A 20,697-nucleotide genomic window follows, 5' to 3' on the forward strand; every position below is an offset into this window, starting at 1 on the left:
AGGAAGTGGTTTCAGTCCTCAGAATCTCCCTCCCCCCAGCCTGGTCCCTTCACTCCTTCAGGCCGACCCTGATAGCTTGCCCTGCCTCCCCAGACAAATTGGGACTGGCAGGAACGGGGGTCCACTGGAAGCAGGGGGTCTTCAGACCCAGGATGTCAGGCTCTCAAATACATGCATGTACTCCTAGTGCTGGGTCCTACACACAGTAGGCCTTCAGTGAAGGTGGAATGACTGCCTTCGGTGTTTAAGGTCGATGGGGAGCATTCTGGTAACTCAGTGCAGGCAAGAAGGGGCAGGGGAAAACATCTCTTTGGTCATGAAATTGGGGGGGGGGTTAGGAATGGAAAAGGGAGCGGACTGGTCCCCGGGCTCCATCTTTGATAATGCTGTGTGGCTCATTGGCACCAAAGTGGAGCAAGATAGACACTTGGAACCTTCAATGGCTACCTGCAATGTTGGGGGGTTACAGCTGAGTGACTTGGAACACGGAATGTGATGAGATCTGGTTCTGCCATTCAGTGCCTGCAATCTTGGACAAATAGAATCTCAGTGCCTGCTTTTTTGCAAGATGGAGTTTTTATCACACTTACCTCATGTGAGGATTCATTGTAATAAAGCACTTGGCACATAGTGAACACCCAGTAAGTGACTATTTTTGGTTTTCAAGATGCCTTGTGCCTCTTTAACATTAAACAGGTGTAACCATGTTGCTGAAAGGGGACTAGAACATCAGACACTCTCTCAGTTTTCCTCTGCTTGACTGAATGAAGGCCTTAGGGAGACTCCTGAGTGGCTACCACGGAATGCCCTTGGACTGGAGGGAAACCGTGTGTGTGGGGTCTCCCTGGGCTAGTGGACTGCTTTCAGGTAATGCTCTAAATTCACATGGGACTCCCCAAATCTATTCATTCTTGTTCTTAAAGACCCCATGAAAATGCTGAGCTGAAATTCTAAAAACACTACGTAGTCACGCCTATATTTTTTTGCCATTGCGTTCTCCGACCCCTCCCCCCAAAAAAGTAACACTTTAAATGAGCTTTTATTTATTATAGATGACAAACTTGGGGTTCTTTAAATAGAGTTCGCTTTGGTTGGAAGAATGACTTCATGCCTGCAGTTTGCTTGTTGGGGATGGGGAAGAGGGGACTACAAGGAGCCATCGGCTAGGGTGGTCCTTGGCCGCCCACGGCATCTACACAGTGCCTGGCGCACAGTAGGTGTTTAATAAATACTTGTGGTCCATTTGTGGGCGGAGGGGGTAACGGGCGGTAGAGGCTCCCTTTGGAAACCATATATGGGAAAGACCAGCTCCTGTCCTATGTGCTTGTAGTTCTTACTCTGTCCTGTGGCCTCTCACCCGTACTTTCTGGGAGAGGGACAGGGCCTGCCTCCTTCCCAGAGCTGCAGCTTCTCCACGTGCAAGACGCCAAGTCTGACGGGCATACTCATTTGGGGAGGGGACGCGAACTCGTGACGTCTCCCTTTCGGGGCTCGATCTGAGACCCTTAGCCTTCCAGACTTCCCGTCCTGTAACGGATGGTAATTTTTAGGACCCCGCCCCTCCGCGTAGCCTTCTATTTCTGAGTCTCTTCTCCCGCATTTAAGGGCATCGCTCGGTCGCTCGGGAGACCCCAGACAACGTGAGGGGATCCCCGCTCCGGGGACGGAGTGAGGCACGGAAGCGGGATCGGAGTGGCGGAGGCGGGCTCGCAGGCTCCCAGGGCCACCCAATCACAGGGCCACTCGTTCGCTGAGGCCCCGCCTCCACACCCCGCCGCGACCCCGGATCTTCCTCGCGCCGTCTCGGGGTGGGGCCGAGGCCCGCGCATGCCCGCAGAATACCTACGGCCGCGCGGGGGCGGGCCTCCCGCAGCCCCTCCGGATACGCTCCGGCAACGCGAGTGCGCCCCGCCCCTGCGCGCGGCCAAGTCTACGGACAAAGCGCGCGCTGGCAAGCAAGCTCCGCCCCCACGCGGGCCTTCCCCCGCCGACAGCGTCCGGCTGCGCGGCAGAGCCCCGCCTCCGCGCGGGGGCACGCTCGCTGACGCAGTCCGTGCGCGCGGGAGGGCGCCGGCTTCACGGCCCGGCGAGGCTTTTTGACGTGCCTCCAGTGGCTCCGCCCCCTCCAGCAGCGTCAGCAGATCCCAATGGTTCCGCTGGCGGGCGATGTCCCCAGGCGCTAGGCCGGCCTGGTCCCTTAGTCCTCGGGCCGCCCCGAGCGCCAGCAGCAGTTGGGCTACCTCCACCGCTCCTTCCCGGGCCGCCAGGAACAGCGGCGTTTGCTCCTGTGAGGGAGAAGACAGCAGGGGGCGCTGTCAGGGGCGGCCACGCCCACAGGACTAGCCCTTCCTGACTCCACCTACTGGTCACTGGTCCCTCCCGCTCCAGGTTTCGCCGGCTTCCCGCGCTTTACATCTACCGCGCCCTAGTGTCCCTGTGAGGGGCCTGCTGCCCGGCCTGACCCTGTTGTCCTGGGCGTCTTTATCGGCTCCGGCCTGGAGGAGGGAGCGGGCGGCCCGGGCGTTGTTCACAGCAGCGGCCCAGTGCAGCGCGGTTTTCCCTAGGAGACAATGCGGAAGGTTGTCACGCCGCGGCTGGGGGGCAGACTCCTGGGTTCCGGTTTCCCACGGTGCTGGCCTTGGAGGAAGGGCTACTGGGTCTGTGAAAGGCGGAAAGGGTTGCCCGGGCGACCGCCGGCGGGCAGGAAGCGGTGCCCTGGTGCCCTGGTGACGTCACTGGCGCTCGGGAGGGACAATGGGGCATTGTTTTGGGTCTGTGGGACCCGGAGACCACCTCCTCCCACGAGACCCCGCTCCTTTCGCGGACTTTGCTCCCTCAGCTCTCCGTGGCCTGGGGCGGTGTGTGTGTGTGTGTTTGTGGCTGAGGATTGGGGAGGGGTGGCGCCCACCGGCTCCCTACTGCCACTGCACGGCAGGGTTACCGTCATGACAGGTGCCAGGGGCTGTCCCAGCCTCCAGCTGCTCTCTCTGCTGCTCCTGTGTTTGGCACCTCCTCTCGTACCCCATCTGCGCATTCTCTATACCACAACATCCCCACCGCTCCGTACCCCATTTATCTCTGGCCCCTACATCAGCTCGGGCTGCAAGCAGCTCTTCGACCAGGTCCTCCACTGCCAGCCGGGCGGCCAGCATCAGCGGTGTGGTGCCGTCCTCTGTGCGCGCGTCCACTGCGGTCTGTCTGCTGCGGAGTAGGAGCTGTGGGGACAGAGAAGGCCGGGTACCCTGGGGCACCGTGAACCTGCCTGTCCACGTCTCACATTTTCAGCTTCCCAGACCATATTTAGATATCTTCAGTAATTTCTCCTTCAGGTCCCAAATCGGTTTCCCTCTGTTAAGCCCCAGGGGATGCGTCAGCCCGGCTTTCCTCCGAAGCTGGCCCCACTCCCTTGACGGCCCCCGCAGTAGATGCTGACCTGGCAGACTTCCCGGGCGTCAGCAGCCACAGCAGCGTGGAGGGGGGTGCGCCCCGCCCGGTCTGGCTGGTTAGGGTTGGCTCCAGCCTCGAGGAGTCGACGTGCAGTGGTTGGCCGCGAGAACCGGGCAGCCAGGTGCAGAGGGGTCTCCCCAGTGCCCACAGTGTGAGCCTGGGGGCAGGACCCCCCATCCAGCAGAGACTCCCAGGGCTCAGGACCTCCCAGCCAGGCCCCCTGGAAAGTCTTGGACTCCACGTCCCCGCAGCAGACTGCTGACATCAGGGGGGTCACCCCATCTGTGTGTGGGTAATACATGAGTAACGGGTCAGACAGGGGGAGGGGTGAGCCTGGAGGCTCAGGGGAACCACAGCTGGAGGGGTCAGGAGGCTATGTGCTGGCTCTTGATTTTGTGCGGTTTTAATTGACGTCTCTAACTTTTCTCTGAGCTCTAAGTTTCCTCATCTGGAAGAGGAGTCAGTTCCTTCACATCTCAGGGCAGCTCGTACGAGATGCCGGCGCTGCAGGTCGGCTTTAACCTGCCGCGCCCCATGGCCTCGGGTCTCAAACTCGAGTCTGATCAGACTCAGGAAAGCACCGTCGCTCAACATCTCCAGTTTCTGAAGCAGCTGCATTTTGAGAGATGCCGCAGCGATGCAGAGTCTGCAGTCTGCAGCCCAGACTCTGAGATCAGTGTCCTTAGGCACCTGTTACCGTTCAGTGCCTCCAGTTCTGACACTAAAGGACTTTGTGCTTCTAAAAGGTTCAAAGGAGGGCCCCCCCCCCCCATGTTCTTGTCTGGGTTGGCTCACCTACCAGGTCCACAGGTGTCCACGTCGGGTGCCTCCATCTCAGACTCTTGGGGAGGAGTGAGCATGGCTGCCTGGGGGAGTGCCCCACAGCCACCGCTCAGGTGCCACAGCTGGCACTTGGGGGCTGGGGCTGTTTCTTCAGCCTTTGGGGCAAGAGTAAGGGTCAGTGAAGGCGACCTTTCATCCCCTCCATCCCCTCGGGACCATTCTGGCCCCAGCCTTTTGGCTGGGCCTACCTCCTCTCCCTCCTCAGGGCCTGAGCACATCACAACTCCATCCTCTTCAACTTCCGCCTCTGGCTTCAGTGTCCTGGCAGGGGGAGAGTGGAGGGTCCATGGTGTTAGGACCATCGGAGTCTTCCAGACAGTTAGCAGCCTTCCTACCCGTCTCTCCCTCCCCACCTTCAACATCTGCGCTGGAATTGCTCATCGGTTGTCAAGAGAGGCTCCACAGGAGAGACCCCCTCCCCCTGACCCCCTTCCTCCTGAACCTCCCGGAGGAGCCCAGGTTCCTCCTCATTCTCACTTGAGACCAATGCTGTCCTCGCCCAGTGGGGGCCGGCGGCGGCGGGGAGCTGGCTGAGTCCGCGGCCGGCGAGTGAAGCCAGGCGGCAGCCAGAGGGCCCCGTGCTCTCGGCGTCGACGCCGGATGAGCTGGAGGACCAGAAGAGCCCCAAGGACCAGAAGAAGCACCCCGGCCACTGGGGAGCACAGCACAGGCCAGGGGAGCTGGCTGGCGGGGGGCGCTGGTGGGAGAGAGAGAAGTCAGGTCATTCCTGGAGAGACTGGTCACTCTTGGGAGAGCTTCGGGCAGACGCAGTAACACCTCTTTGCCTCAGTGTCTTCATCTGTACAGTGGGGATAGAGTGCCTGCTTCAAGGGGTTGTAGGGAGCGTTGAATGAATTAATAACGTGAAATGCTATGGCCAAGGCGCATCGTAAGCACACTGTCACGACTATTATGCGTTCACGTGCTGTGAACTGATACAGAGACCACTGGATCCTCTGCTTCAGTAAAGTTAAGGCAGAAGCCGGCACTTGCGGGAGAGGTTGGGAGATAGTACTTAGGGACATAAGGATGGATGCTGCAGCACCGGACTGGGAGGAGCTCCAGTTTGAGAAGGAGGTGTTGGGGTTTAGGACCTAAGTCCCCACAAAGAACATTTTGGGTCTAGCTATCCTGTCCCATTCGCGCTCTCCTGCCTGTTGCCAGCGTGAGAGCTGGCAGGGAGCAAAGGTGGGGGGAAATGGCAGGGGACCACCTACCAGTGCCTGCATGAGGGTGGGCAGCCAGGAGCGGTCCAGGCAGCAGAGGCTCCAGGGCCCCTACCGCAGCCAGCGCGGCCAGGAAGCGGAGCAGGAGCCCAGGGTCCCAGGGACAGCGGGATGCGGGGTGGTCAGGGCCACAGTGGGACAAATCCACACCCATCACCACCACAAACCTGTGGGAGAGGCACCTCAGAGACCCCAGTGTCAGGCTCTGGCTCCCTTCCTGCCCTCTGCTCTGTTTAAAAAAAACATGTCCTGCCCAAGTCTTACCCAGCACCCAGTGTGTCCGTCTCCTTGCCCAGGGGCTGTGGGTGAGGGGCTGCTCTCTCTTGATGAGAGGGGTCTCGAGTTCCTCCCAGCTCTTCTTCGGCCCGGGCCCCAGGGTAGGGGAACACCATGTCCCGGCCATCACTGTCCCGCCTCACCCAGAGTCCCACCCTCAGAGTCAGGGACAGCACGCGGGCCAGGGCCAGCAGCTGCTGCTCCAGGGCTGGGGGGCTCAGCACCACCAGCAGGGCCAGGGAGGGCCCCCACTCGGAGTCTCCGTCCTCGGGCCTGCAGTCACCCCCGTCCCAGCCACATTCCGCGGTGTTGCAGCCTTTCTCACAGTGCCCGTTGTGGAAGTGGTCATGACAGAACTGGTCGTAAGCCGGACTGTGGGGTGAGGAGAGAGGGAACTCAGGACCCCCCCACAAAAACCTGACTCCCCACCATACCCCAGAGGGAATTGCCGACAGTTCCTGGCCTCTGGGACTCTAGTTGCTGAAGAGGGGGCAGCTGTGGTTCTCTGGGTGGGCAGACACCCTGATGTCAACGTACGTGACATACGCCCATCTCCTAAGACCATCGTCTCTCCGTACCCACCCTGAGCTCCCTGCCTTCCTGAAAGAGGGTCTGAGGCCTTTATGGCAGCTGCACCGAGGGAGGCAGACTTGAGGCCTGACCTCCCACGACTCTCAGAGAGAAGCCCAGACAATGACCGTGCCCCACACTAGACATCCAGGCCACCTCATTGTGCTGGGTTGGAGCCCAGCCTACTTCACAATGGTTATGAGCTACGAAGCTCCCCGGAGCCTGAGGCTGCACCCACACCTTGACTCAGAGGCACCCATGTCCATCCTCCTCGCCTCCTCTGCCCCCCACTCTCCCCTGCTCCCGAGGATGGAGGCTCACGTGCAGGTTGGAGGAGTCTCGCAGTCATAGCCATCAAACAGACACTCTTCCGAGTCACATTGTGGGTGGCACTGCCCATCCCGGAAGAGAAGCCAGCACCGGGAGTGGGAAGGGCACCCTTTCCAGGGGTCCGGGACCCCCAGGGAGCAATCGCCTCCGTCCCAGTTTCCTCCCGGGCCACTGCAGCCAGCGTCACAGGCCCCGTCTCCACCTCTGCCCTCACACCCCTTCGCCCCGGGCCTCTGACATCGGGGCCCTGGGGAGTCGGGAGGACAGGAGCACCGAAAGCCCGGGCTCCCTAACCCAGGGCTCTCCGAGCAGCTGCCGTTGTGCAGGCATGGCGAGGGGGGGCCACAGCCTTGAGGAGCCAGTGGGGTCAGGCAGTCGGGGTCCCCATAGCCATTGAGGCAGGCGCAGAGGGGCGGCAAGCCTGGCTTAGGGGAGGGCAGGCACAGGCCTCCATGGTGGCAGTGGTGGAGGCCGCAGGGAGGGGCTCTGTGGCTGCAGGTGGGGCCTTCAAAACCCTGTGGACAGGATGAGAGATGTTAAGGAAAGACCTGGCCTTATTTTTCCACATTCCCTACTCAAGCAGACCACTCCTGGTTAAGATAGCACAGAGGCGCCTAGATCCTCACGTGTGAAGGATCTCGGAGGCTGTCAATCATTTTCTGGGTGTTGGAGCCATGTCTCAGGGTAATTTCACCTGGTAAGGATAGGTGAGCCACAGCTGTGTGCAACGCTGGCATCCTATGCACGTCCTGGGAGACTACCCAGTTAACAGAGAGGAACTCTTACATTATCTTAATCCTTGGAGACAGGATTAAATACTTCCTCCTTCCTCTTGAAGATAGAGGAGGGCATAAGTAGATGTAAGTTGTTAACATAATTCTTGAGTAGGTTTATGGGTGTTAAACCGTGAGAAAAATAAAATAAGCATGCCCGGCACACACCAACGTGAGTATATCATGACCCAAGGTTTAAGATGAATCCCGTTCCATGCACCTGAGGTCCATAAACACACATACATACACGGAATTAAAAGAACTTCTCCAAGGTCACCCGGCTTGACCTTGGGGAGCTTTTTGCTGTCCCTTAGACAATGTCTGTGATTTCTGAAAATTCTATTCATGCTACAGCAGATCCTGCCTTCCCCCTCCTGCGTCACCATGAACTTGAGATGGTTTCTCCAGCACAATCCCCACGCTGGTGCTTGCCTTGCCTCCCTCTAGGATTCTGGCTCAGATGTCCTTGCCTTTTATCAGTGCAGGGGGCAGCAGAGAAAGCAGCTTTGTGGTCACGTACCTTGGGGCAGTGGCAAGTGAAACCTGGGGGCTGTCCAGCTGTGGCCTCACAGGACCCTCCATGGGAGCAGGGCTGGCTCTGGCAGGGGTCGATCTCCACCTCACACCACTGCCCTGTGGCAAGGGGTGAGGTTAGACGTCACACTGCACCAGTCACCGCCTCCCTCCTAACTCACCCCTGGGAGTCAGCCCAGCACTAGGCCTGCAGACAGAGGGATTCTGGGCATCTTCTGTGGGGGGAGGGGATGTGGAGGAAGAGGGCTGGGCAAGATGGCGAGGCTGCCTTATGGGTAGGGTTTGTCTGGATGTCCCCAGTCTACTTGGCTGTGCCCAGAGGTTCCTGTGTCCTCCATCCCAGGCCTCACCTGTGTGTCCAGGCAGACACTGGCAGTAGAAGGCGTTGGCCAGAGAGTGGCAGGCGGCGGTGCCTGTAGGGTGGCAGGGCCGCTCCAGACACTCGTCCACGTCCCCCTCACAGCGCAGCCCCACAAAGCCCGGAGGGCAGGCACAGTGGAAGCCTCCAGGTGTCGGAGTGCAAGTTCCCTGGTTGTGACAGGGTTGGGACTGGCAGGCGTCGGGTTCCTTTGAGCAGTTCTGTCCACTGTAGCCTGGGGCACACTGCATGCGGGGTCAGACAGGGAGCCAAGCATGAGTCCAGCTGGCATTACAAGGTGCCCAGCCAGAGCCAGCTGCCTGCCCCCACCACGAAAGTGCCCCCACACCTTCCAGCTCACCAGCATCACCCAATTCACCAGCATCACAGCCACGCAGAGCTTAACCCTTCGGTCTCAACTCCCCATGACACACGATTGTGCAACAGCGCACCACCCTCCCCTGTGTGTGACACATGGCCACTCACCACAGCCCAGTCTTGGCGAAACTCCCTTTCCCTGCCAACACATGAGCATCCCCTGCTGTATCCATTCCTAGCATCTATTAAATGCCTACTTTGCGCCAGAGGCTGTTTTAGGCACAGGAAATACAAAGAAAATGAGAGAAGGGGCCTGTTTCCGTGAAGCTCTTAGTCAACCAGAGGAGAAGGCATTTGCTGTGTGATTTATACCCATAACCTCATTAAACCTTCCCAGCAACACTTTACTTGGATTGTCTCGCTTGATCTCCACTTTACAGATAAAAACCCTAAGTGCCCTGGAAGATTAAGTGACTGTGACTCCATGCCCAGTGCCCTTCAACCCTCATCTGATTGCTCACGCTGCTCTGCTAGGAGGAAAAGGGTCATCAGAAAGATCTACACCATGTGCAGGTTTCTTGCAAGGGGCAGGAGTGCTAGCAAGGACTGGGAGCCAGGGCCATGGCCCGAGAGCAGGGGTGGGAGTGGCGGGGGCGCTGGGAACCTCTGGAGGAGGACGTGCTATGATCACTGTGGATCGATGTGTTGCTTTTGGAAGTGTTTAAAAGCATTCACGACAAAAGGTTAAAATAAAAAGGAAAAGTGAAAGAGCGTGGGTTAGGGGATCTGCGTGGTGCTTTCTTCCAAAGGTTGTGGTTCTGAGCGCAGGAATCCGGCTGCTTGGACTTGGATCCCAGCTTTGCCTCTCCGGACTTGGTGACCTGGACCACCAAGGAGAGGCTCTTGCCCGGCCTGGGGAGACCTTGAGGGCTCTTCCCGGGCACCCCCCTGTGGAAGGCCATTTCTGGCAGAGGCAACAGCGGTGATAAAGGCAGGAGTCAAGGCTCTGTCTGCCAGCAGCACGTTGGTGCGGGTGGGGGCAGGGGAGGCCTGAGAGGCAGGTAGTGCTGGGCCAGGCAGGGCCATTCTGAAAAGAAGTGAGCGGCCACTGCAGGGCGGCAGGCAGGACGGGGATGGCCAGCTTGACGTTTTCAGGTGAGGAATGGGGCAGACTGGAAGCTACGGGACAAGTGTGCAGGCAAGGGCAGAAGTTAGGAGGCTGGTGCAGGCGTCCGGGTAAATGCAACACGGGTCTGGACAGAGAAGGAAGGGAAAGAACAGGGTGGAGAAACGCTTAGGCAGGAGGATCGCATGTCTTGGCGGTTGGGCGGATGTGTGGGGCACAGGAAAGGAGGAACTGGCTACCTGGGGTTCCCCCTCCCCCTCACCGTCTCCCACATCCAGCCTACCCTGGTCCTCTCTCCCCGCTCTAAGACTCTCTCACCTGGCAGAGATACCCATTGGCCTGGGCCACACAGGTGGCCCCATGCTGGCAAGGCCTGGACTCACAAGGGTTCACATTATCCTGGCACAAGCTGCCTTGGAATCCAGGCTGGCAGTGGCAGAAATAGGAGGTGCCGCTGTCGATGCAGAGGCCTCCATTCTGGCACAGGGAAGAGACGTCTGTGCCTGGCGGGAGAAGTAAACAGGGGACAGATGAACACACAGTGGGAGGAAGGGCGTCCAGGGGCCCGGACATTGAGAAAAGAGGCCTTTTCCCCATGGGGGCCACTGGCATTCCTGGGTGGAGGCTGCTCTGAGCCTGGGCAGACGAGAACATCAAGTTCCTCTCCCTTGCCCTTTCGGCCAGCACTGGCGAATGGCGAGATGTCTCTTTTCAAGCGTATTGCAATGTTACAAGCATCTGCTTCCTTGGTTTAGAACAAATCTTAAGAAAGAACGCCAGGGAGACTTCTAGTGGGGGCGCGTGGCTTAACTCGTGGCCCCGACTGTCTCTTGAGTTTTGCATCTTTGCTGTTATCTCCTTGTGATTCCATTGGTCTTGCCCCGGCCCCCACAACAATCTCTTTCCCAAGCTCCTCCCAGACCAAAGCTTAATTAGATGAGGAGGGGATTCACAAGGGGTCTGGCATAACCTCAGACCGAGTAGGGTGTGTGTGTGTGTGTGTGTGTGTTTGTAGCTGGGATGATCATGACATCACTGGGTGCTTCCCAGTAAGTGCCTGGTGGCTCTGCTGCTCACTGGGCTGGTTGGGGGTGTTTGATTTGCGTTCAGTGCCTGGACGGACTTGCCCAGGTGCTGAACCGTGGAATCGGTAACTGTGTTTGGTCTGTGTTGATTTTGCCTCTTAGTCGGTGATGTGCGTGGCTGCCCTGAGGGATGGTGTCGAGGAGGACACCCTCATTTTCCTTGTCTGCCCCCCACCCTGTTGTCCCTTGGGCTGGTACCTTGGCTCAGCGCAGCCCTCTGGCAGGGGGAGAGAGGTACGTTGCAGAGAGGCCCCGTCCATCCCTGGAGGCACAGGCAGTGGAAAGAGGGCCCAGCCTGGAGGCAGTGGGAGCTGTGTAGACAGGGCTTCTGGGCACATAAGTCCACCAGTGTCTGGGGGTTGGAGGGAACATGAGGCAGGTCAGAGCACCAGGGCGGGGAGCACAGACACAGTCCTTTGTCAATGGCACCTTTTTCTATCTCTCCTGAATGGCCTGGGATTAGCTGACCTCCCCCACCCCCAAAGGGCTTTCCTTTGATACCCCCAGCCCAGAACAGCCCCTGGGGCTGGGAACTCATTCAGTCCTTCCTCCTCCTTCACATGAACCTCAGGCTGGACCTCCACACCCCTTTCCTGTGGGCCCCCTCCCAGGCTGCCTGGACGCCCGTGTTTCGTCCCTGAGACCCCACTGATCAGAGCTCTCGAGCTGACCCCTCCTCAGCACAGCTGGCTCAGGGGTCCTTACCTGGCAGCTGCCCCCTGTGTAGCCAGGGGGGCAGAGGCAGCGGGGGCCCTGAGGGCTGTCTTGGCAGGTCGCCTGGTTCCTACAAGGACTGGACAAGACAGGGGTGCAGTGGGAAGAAGGTCTGGGGAACGTGGGGAGGGAGTGTGTGATGTGTGGGGGGACAACCACTGGAGAGAGGCCGACCGGGAGGGAAGGAGACTGAGGAGTAGGGGTGTGGAGTTGAGGCAGCTTGGAGCCCAGGGGCAGATGGAGAGGGAGGCGAGAAGGCCGAGGGGCTCCTCCCCGCCCCGGAGTCTTTGTGCTCTGCTCACCTGTCTGCACAGCTAGGTTGGATCCTTCCCTCGCAGCGTGGGCCCTGGAAGCCCATGGCACAGAGGCAGAAGGAGGTGCCTGGCCTGCTCACACAGGTACCTCCATTGAGGCACGGGGCTGGAGAGAGGAGGCTGTTGTCACACTGCACACGGGACATACACCCCCTACCAAAACAACAGCTCACGCCTTCCAAGGAGTTCTTTAAAAACATGGCTGTCCGGTTCCTCCACCCGCTAGGACATAGCACCCCAGGACTCGGCAGGCACTCACCAGACACACAATGGTCAGTGCTGGTTTGGCACTGGGGTCCTGTGTGGCTTGCAGGGCAGGTGCAGGAGTAGCCCCCAGGGCTGGGGCTGCAGGAACCACCATTAAGACAGGGCCCTGAGTGACAAGCTGTTACCTCCTCACTACAGGTGAGCCCTGGGGAAAACAGGTGGGTCCTTCCCTCTACCCTCCTCCTCTTCCCTCTCCCCTTCCTCCTCATCCCCAACCCTACCATTCTCCCTCACCCAGCCTCTTTTCTATTCCTCCCCTCCAGTATGTGCCACCACCACCCTGCACATCACCTGTGCCCCTGCAGCCCATGCCCAGTTCTCCTTGGTGGTGACTGAGACACTGAACCCTTGGACACATGCCTTGCCTTTCATGAAGGGGATGACCAGCCCAGAGTGTATATGGCTTAGGGGGGGCCTCACCTGTGTAGCCTGTGGGGCAGGTGCAGTTGTAGCCAGAGGCCTGGGGGTAGCAGGTCCCCCCGTGGGCACAGGGTGCAGAGACACAGCCCCCCAGCTCTGCCTCACACTCTGGCCCTGTCCAACCCACATCACACACACACGAGGATCTGGTCAGAAAGAGAAAGAGGAAGGTGTTTCTCCTCTCCTGGTGCATCGCCCCCCCTCCCCCACCATTGGTTGGACTCCTCTGCCTTCCTCTTTGGCCTCTCTCTTAGGGACATTGCTCTCAGCATCACTCTTCTTCTCTGCACAACTTCCTCTGGCTCGTTTTCTCCAGTTGTATATACGGATGCATTCCTTCTCTAAGTTGCGCAGTGTCTGTGTTTTATTTGCCATTGGAGTGAAAGCTCCCTGCGGGCAGCCGCTCCGTCTCTGTGGCTCGGTGCCCGGAAGAGCATCCGCCTGAAGCAGATGCTCAGTGATGTTTGTGGATGACCGATGACCTGGCCCTGGGACTCTCTACCCTTCTTTCTGCTCTGGCCTCCTGGCCCTTTGTTTCCTGCACTAGGTATGAGCTCTCCCTGCCTTGGTCAGCACGTCCCAGTTGAGCCCCTGCACCTCTGCCCAGCTTGCCCTAAGAACTGTGCCATCTCCTTCCTATTATTGTTGGTCATTTCCCACAGACCTGCCCCTCCCTGCTGTCTTCTCCTGCCTGGACAGAGGAGGACTCAGAGAAAGGGGCCGAGGCGGGGGCCCAGAGGTCACCTCTGACAGTGCCCGTGGTGGCAGGTGCAGTTGTCCTCAGCGGGGGCACAGCCGGGGCTTCCGTCAGGGCAGAGGCAGTGGGCCTTGTCTTCCTGGTCCTGGCATTTCTTCTTGGGCTGGCACAGGTTGGGGGCACACAGGGGGACCTCACAGAGCTGGCCTGCGGTGGGGAGGTGGGTCAGAGAGGAAACAGAACCTCTCTCTGTCCTCGATGGGACCGAAGGCCCCTTCTTCAGTGTGAGCTGCTCACTCCCCATGCACCTGCTTTTCAGTGGCTCCCAGTTGTCTGCTGGGTGCTGTCTAACTTCCCAGAGTGACACCCAGGATCACCCACAACATGGCCTTCGACAGCAGCTGCGTTTCTCATCTTTGCCCCGTTGCACCTGACCCCCACCTCTCCTTCAGTTCCTTCAGCGGGCTCTGCTTTTCTGTCCTCCATGCCTTTGCACACGTGGCTATCTCTGGCTAAAACACGCTGCCTCACTTCTGTCTTGACACACTCCTAATCAGTTTTCTAGACTTGGCTCGGCCATCCCCTCCTCCATGAAGCCTTCCCATCCTTGGTCTGGGTTGGTTGGTCCTTTGGGCTCGGATAGGATCTTGTGCATTCATTCCCCTGTCTGGGGAACACCCCTCTGGGCCCACGACCACCGAGGAACTTGCTGGTCTCTGAATTAGATTCAAGGCCACTTGAGGATGGCAACTCTCTTATTCGACTTTGTGTCTGGTGCAGCAGGCACCTAACAGCTGCTCGCTAAGTAAGTGGGTGAATGGCTGCCCTTTAAGCTCTTTCTCTGCTTCTGAGCCCCACTCACACTGTTCATGGGGGCCTTACTCTCACCCCTGCCCTCATCCCCGCGGCTGCATGCTTGTGTGGGTTTTGCACGGAATTAACTTTAAAGGGTACCACTCTCATTGTGTTCTCACATCCCAAACACCCATCAGCGACCTCCGCTCCACCCCAAATGGGCTCAAATATCCTACCAGTCCTCTCCAACATCCCTGCCCTCCCGTCGCTGCTGACCTGTGACGCCAGAGGGGCATAGGCAGGAGAAGCCTCCTGGGAGATCAAGGCAGCTGGCTCCAGGGGAGCAGGGGCCACTCAGACACTCGTCCACCTCCGTCTCACAGCGCGGCCCTTCAAAGCCTATGGCGGAGCAGCAGGAGAGTCAGGGACCTGCACAGATGTCTGCCCCCTCCCCTCCAACTGCTGAACCCCGGTTTACCCGGGAGACACTCGCAATGGAAGGCTCCGGGCTGGTCCTGGCACCGCCCGCCGCCGGCACAGGGGGAGCTTCTGCACTCGTCGATGTCTTCCTCGCACAGGGTGCCGGTGAACCCTGGTGGGGCAGGGAGTGGGTGGGAGAGAAGGCCAAGGGATAGCCCCTCCTCCTGCCAGGAAAGGTCAACCTGTAGGGGCCCCCCGGGGGGCATCCGGGGCAGATGGGCACGGGGCGACAGGAGGGTGGTGCGGAAAAGGCAAACTCAGCCACCTGCCAGCTGCATGGTGCTGGGCAAGCTCCTCAGCCTCTCTGGGCTCCAGTTCCCTGGTCTGATATAGGGGAATAATGACGGCATGGCCCTCTTGGTACCAGTGAAACAGCCAAATGGCCTAATGCCTGGAAAATGCCTAGGCGAGGGCCTGGCCTGGGGTAAATGTTCAGTAAATGTGGCTGTGACCATGGCCATGACCATGTGACCCCAGACAAGAGCTGCCTGGGCAGTTTTCTCTCTGTTCAGGAGGAGCCGTGCCAAGGCAGCCTGGGACCCTGACCGTGCAGGGAGAGTACAAAGGGGACTCTGCCAGAGGTGATTGGCCAGATAGAGATGAGAAGGGTGAGCTAGCAAGGGAGTTAGGGGTACAGCACAAGAGATTCTGGGTGGGGGGCAGAGAGGTTGGAGAATCAGGAACTCCCGGGTCAGGTGAGAGAGTGAGAGCGAGAGAGAGACAGAGCGAGCTTCAAGAGCCTTGGGTCATTGCTGGGCCTGAACGCTGGGGGCCCGGAGGCCTAGGCTGGGGGTGGCTGCTCACCGGGCGGGCAGATGCACAGGAAGCCGTTGAGCAGGTCGTGGCAGTCAGCGTGGTTCAGGCAAGGAGCCGAGGCACACTCGTCCGTCTCCACCTCGCAGAGCTGCCCTTCTAAGCCTGCACACAGGTGTCGGCAGAGGCAGAGGCTCAGCTGGGCTGGCCCTGCAGTGACTGCTGCCCGCTCTGCCTAGGAGACCTGAATTCTAGTGGGTCTGCCTGCAGGCCGGACTTGATGACCCTGGGGTCCTGTTGCTCTGTGGCCTGAGGCTCTGCCTCCTTTGGGCTGAAAGGCTGGGGAGCAGGGCACCTGCCAGGAACAGTGCCGTGTGCAGAGAGGATGGGGTGGTTTGTGGGCTGCAAGTAGGACAGGTGTACCTGGGGGGTGTCACTCCTGCTTCTCCCTGGGCAGGCCTCCATGCAACAGAGAATCCACAGTGGGGGGACTTGAAGGATGTTTGGGAAGCCACGTGGCCCCATATTTGTTCTGTTGCTTTGGATTGACTGGGTCTCCTCAGCTTCACCCTGAACTAAGGTAGCTTTAGCCTCCAGGCTTCTCTCTTCTCACCTGGGGGCCTGCCTCTGAAGGCTTTGCCATCTACAACCTCATCCCTTGGGTCTCTGAACAGTTTTCTTATCCTTCTGTGCTTGTCTGTGGGTGGCCTGAGCCACCATCAGGCAGCAAGGAGCAGCCCCTAGCTTGAATCTTGGCACTGCCACTTGCAAGCTGGGGGACAATGGAAAGGGCACTTAAGCCCTCTGTGCCTCGGTTTCTTCACTTATAAAGCGGGCGTGGCAACAATGCTGACGTCACAGACTCATTGGAAAGAGAAGGCGTGTGAAAGGGTCAGACAAAGCAAGCTATTGTTTTTCTGGGTTTGGGTTCTGGGTTGCATGAGCAGAGGCCGCAGCAGCAGGGGAAGTCTATTAACTGCCTCCAACCCTCCCCTGCTGGGCCGCCAACCGGGCTGTGTGCTCTGTGATGAAATGAAATGAAAGACAGCCCCCTAGAGTTGAGTGAGCAGCGCACAACTCACTGCCATCCATGCTAGCCTTCTCCTAGGGGACAAGGGCAACTCAGTATTTTCATCTGGGAGCAGAAGCATGGGGGGAGACTGACCCCAACTGGCCTGGGGCGGTGCTTGCTCTGGAGCCCCCCCCCCCCCCGCACCCTTTCCACCTCCTGGGCTCAGGTCAGTTCCCTGTCCCCTCCAATACCCACCCAAGGCCGCACCCAGCTGGCACCTGGCGGGCAGAGGCAGTGGAAGGTGGCAAGTAGGTCCAGACAGGTGCTGCCGGGGTGGCAGGGCTGGGACAGGCACTCGTTGTGATCGGCCTCGCAGCGGGAGCCCGTGTAGCCAGGTGGACAGAGGCAGTTGAAGGAGCCAGGGGTGTTGAGGCAGGAGCCGCCGTGCTCACAGGGACTGGGGCCTTGCTGTGCTGGGAGGAGAGGGGAGCCGGGAGTGGGAAGGGCATGGGGGGGCCAGGCTGTCAGGGGTGGTGGTGGATGAGACCACAATGGGAGAGAAACTTGTATCTTGAAAGACCAAGGGGTCACATCTGTGGGCCTGGAGGGCTGAGCCTGGGTGAGAGAGCCATGTAGGGAGGAGACACCGGAACTGGACCAATTCAAGGGAAATGATGTGTTCAGTCTTGCAGTGTAAAGACCAGAGGCCTGAAAAATAGGGCCTGGGACTGAGAGAGTCAGGAGTGCAGGGTGCCTCACCCATCTGACACTCGTCCAGGTCCTGGTGGCAGGTGGGCCCTGAGTAGCCGGGCTGACACAGGCAGAGCGTGGAGCCCGTCAGGGGGTTGGTGCTGCACTGGGCTTCGCCATGGCAAGGCTGACTCAGACACATGTCTTCCAGGTGGCACAGGAGGCCTGCAGGGGCAGGATGCTGGCGAGGCTCTCAGAGGCCACTCAGAGCTCCTGGCTGCCCTCTTGGTGCGTCTCTTGCCCTCCCTCTCCACCTCCCAGCTCCCGGGTGTCCCCTGTCCCCGCACCTGTGCGTCCAGGTGGGCAGAGGCAGGAGAAGGAACCCACGCGGTCTATGCAGGTGGATCCTGGGGCGCAGGTGGCAGCAAGGCAGTCGTCCAGGTTCTCCTCGCAGCCGGTGCCCCCCCAGCCGCTCACACACACACAGTGAAAGCCGCCAGCTGAGTTCTGGCACGTGCCCCCGTTTCTGCAGCGCGTGGGGCCCTGGGCCTCACACTCGTCCACGTCTGTGGAGCAGTCCCAGCCTGCAGGGGGGTGGGAAGGGGACAAGGGCTGGGTAGGGGAGCACGTGAGGAACGGAGGCTGGGGGCTGACTGTCTGCACCTCTGACTTCAACGACTCACCTGTCCATGCCTCTGGGCAGAGGCAGGTGTAGGTGCCCAGCCCGTCCTGGCAGGTGCCCCCGTTCTGACACTGGTGCCTGATGCAGTCGTCTGGATTCACCTCACAGTCCGGGCCTGTGAAACCTGGCGGGGTCATAGGAACAGCTTGGAGAGGCTGGGGTGGATGCAGGACCCAAGGGAGACAAGCCTCCCTGCCCAGAGGGAGGGGCTGTGAGGAAACCGTGCAGGGACGCACCTGCGGGGCAGAGGCACAGGTGGAAGGGGGGGTCTGCCCCCGGCAGCAGCTGGCAGGTGCCTCCGTTCAGACAGCCCCTGTGGGGGCAGGGGCCTGCCCGGAACTCGCAGTGTGGGCCCTCCCGCCCTGTGGGGCAGAGACACTGGAAGGAGCCCAGGGTGTTGTGGCAGGAGGTGCCTTTGGGGCAGGGCCCCGGGTCCAGGAAGCACTCGTTGACGTCATGTTCACAGGTGTGGCCCTCAAAGCCGGGCGGGCAGCGGCACTGGATCTGGGGGTATGTGGCCAGACACACGCCTCCGTTGATGCAGGGGTTGGCCGAGCAGAAGTCTCGAAGCTGGCACTGCTCACCTGAGGCAGAGGGCAGAGGGCAGAGGGAGCTCTTCCCGGCTCCAGTTACAGCTTGCTCTGTCTGGATCACTCTGTCGAGTTTTTGTATTTCCCTTTGCCCTGTTCTTTCTCCCCTTGCCTTGGTTTTCCCATGCTGGGAGGGATATATCAGGAGCAAACAGGAACTTAAAATAGGCCTTATACCTCATGGTGGAGCATTGCCAAGAGCCCTGCCTGGGAACACCTGGGACACAGGGCGACCTCCTCGGGGAGATGGACACCACCCAGCATGTGCAGCTGGGAGATGCAAGGGGCCAGCGGCCACCACATCTGGCTCTCCCACGCTCCCAGCCTGGCCCTGCCATGGCTGACTCTGAACCCTCAGGGGAGTCATTTCAGCTCTCTGACCCCGATGCCCTGATTTCTAGGTGGGCGTAATGCCCACAGGGCTGAGGAATCCCACTTCCCAGCCGTGGGCAGAGTGGTAATGGCAGCAGCAGGGGAGGGGGCGTGGCCACCAGTGGCCGCACCTGTCCCAGGTGCCGGGAGGCAGTCTTTCTGGGTGGTGTCCTGGGCACCCACTGTGCAGAACAGGGGTCATTCAGATGCTCGGAATGATGAGTCTTGGAGGTTCCCTGGGATGCAGCTGGATCCAGGGGAGGCTGAGGGGGCCAGGGATGGGGCACTAGGCAGGTGCATGGCACTCTTCCTTTACAAATGTTTCCATGCTTTTGTAAATATTAGCAAGCAGCACAACTTTCTGGTGGAAGTCATCCTTGGGTAAGTGGCCACCAGGAACCACTGTGTTGAATCTCATGGCCTCTGTCCTCACAGGGCTCCCCATGTCCCAGGCTCCAGTCCCATCTTTCCCACCTCCCAGCTCAGCCCACTGCTCCTGGCTTTGCCCTCTTCACTGCCCCCATCAGCACTCACCTGTCCACCCTGGCATGCAGGAGCACTGCGGGCGGCCAGAGGCCTGGCTGTGGCAGCGGCCCCTTCCAGAACAGAAGGAGGCAGGACAGGGGTCTTCGAGCCGGGACTGGCACCTCTCACCAGTGAAGCCAGGGGGGCAGGTGCAGGAGAAACCGGGGGCTGATGGAGAGGGAGGGCCAAGGGAGCCTGGGGGGGTGGGAAGCAGGGCTTGGCAGCTGCCCCCATTCTGGCAGAGCTGGACATCCTGGCAGGGGTCAGGAATCTGGCACGTCTCACCCAGGAAGCCTGGGGCACACCTGGGCAGGGGACGAGAGAGGAGAGCTCATGCCGCGGTCCCACCTGCCTTCCTTGCCTTTACTTGCCTCCACCTCTTTGACCTCCTCCTCTCTCCCCCCTCTTTCTCACCTCTCCCTCCCCTTTCTCTCCAGGCTCCCCCTCTCACGAGGCACACTCACAGGCAGGTCCCCAGCTCCTGAGACAGGCTCAGGCAGGTGCCTCCGTTGGCACAGGGGTCTGGCACACTCCCACACAGCAGCCCTAGGGGTGGAGAGGGAGATGACACGGAGCCAGGCAGTGTCTCTGTGGTTCCTCCTCCAGGTGCTGTGGAGAGACCTGCCCGGAGCAGGCTTTACACCTGCTCTGACCACCGCCTCCTCCGTGCTCCTGTGCCCACGTGCTCCCCACTCAGCCCTCCGCCTCTCAGGCCTCCCTGTTACTCAGCCCACCCCGCCTCCTTCCTGTTTGTTCTCTGGCCTCCCGAGACCAGCCTCAGCTCCTCCCTGGGAAGCAGGACAACGGAGACTAGGAGCGGGCGGGGGAGGTTCCCGGGAGGTGAATGGCTGGGACTTGGAAGGGATTTCCTCCCGGAAGGGCCTCACATTGAGCCATCTGGGGGGTGGGGGCAGCTGGACTGGGAAAGGCACTTGCTGGGCCCTTGACCTTCCATGTCTGCATCTCTTGGTCCCTTCTGCCCTCTTTCCCTAGCAGGTGGTCAATCTGTTCCCTCTTCTCCTCCACGTGGCTGCAGGAGTCCCCCTGCCTCTTAGATCCAGGGCTGACTGGGTTCTCCCTTGGGGTGAGCAGCCCATCCCCCAGCCCCCTAGCAGCCACCACCCCTGGCAGCAGGCCCAAAGCCTCCATGCATTTCCAGGGGCAGAGCCGGCTCTCCCCGGGGGCTGTTCCTATCTGACGGGTGAGGATCTCCTCCATGCAGGGTCCCCTGGAAGCCTGGGACTCAGCCCTTCCTCCACCCCCCCAAGCCCGGACAGTCTCCAAAGGGCGATGTGCCCCCACCCTCGCACCCATGCCTCACCTCTGCCCATCACAGCTGGGAAGCACAGCAGCGGCGGCAGCAGCAGCAGCAGCAGGGAAGGGGGCTGCATTCCAGAGCCCGTGCCCCAAGCCCAGGTGCCCTCTCGCTCTTCAGGCAGGGACCCTCAGAGCCCTCGCCGAGGCAGGGCCACCTCCCCTGCTCCCACTGGCCCTTCCTCC

At 60.1% G+C, this 20,697-nt stretch overlaps 1 protein-coding gene across 1 annotated transcript; it reads right to left on the reverse strand.

The window, feature by feature from the left end:
* Positions 1 to 106: 106 nt before the first annotated feature.
* On the reverse strand, positions 107 to 20,664 carry NOTCH4 (notch receptor 4). Its single transcript, XM_062185918.1, has 30 exons — positions 20,519 to 20,664; positions 19,662 to 19,743; positions 19,207 to 19,502; positions 17,947 to 18,294; positions 17,712 to 17,834; positions 17,376 to 17,612; positions 17,098 to 17,253; positions 16,617 to 16,811; positions 15,378 to 15,491; positions 14,572 to 14,685; positions 14,370 to 14,492; positions 13,346 to 13,505; positions 12,602 to 12,747; positions 12,174 to 12,326; positions 11,903 to 12,020; positions 11,592 to 11,679; positions 11,085 to 11,238; positions 10,120 to 10,304; positions 8,350 to 8,602; positions 7,986 to 8,098; positions 6,684 to 7,207; positions 5,781 to 6,164; positions 5,508 to 5,683; positions 4,768 to 4,987; positions 4,470 to 4,551; positions 4,247 to 4,385; positions 3,434 to 3,729; positions 3,068 to 3,215; positions 2,463 to 2,560; positions 107 to 2,285 (listed from the first exon to the last, which is right to left on the reverse strand). Exons 1-30 carry the CDS (start codon positions 20,586 to 20,588, stop codon positions 1,575 to 1,577), a joined length of 6,006 nt encoding a protein of 2,001 aa, XP_062041902.1. The 5' UTR covers positions 20,589 to 20,664; the 3' UTR covers positions 107 to 1,574.
* Between the last annotated feature and the right edge of the window lie 33 nt (positions 20,665 to 20,697).

This window comes from Lepus europaeus, chromosome 3, assembly GCF_033115175.1.
Source record: "Lepus europaeus isolate LE1 chromosome 3, mLepTim1.pri, whole genome shotgun sequence".
Classification (NCBI taxonomy): domain Eukaryota; kingdom Metazoa; phylum Chordata; class Mammalia; order Lagomorpha; family Leporidae; genus Lepus; species Lepus europaeus.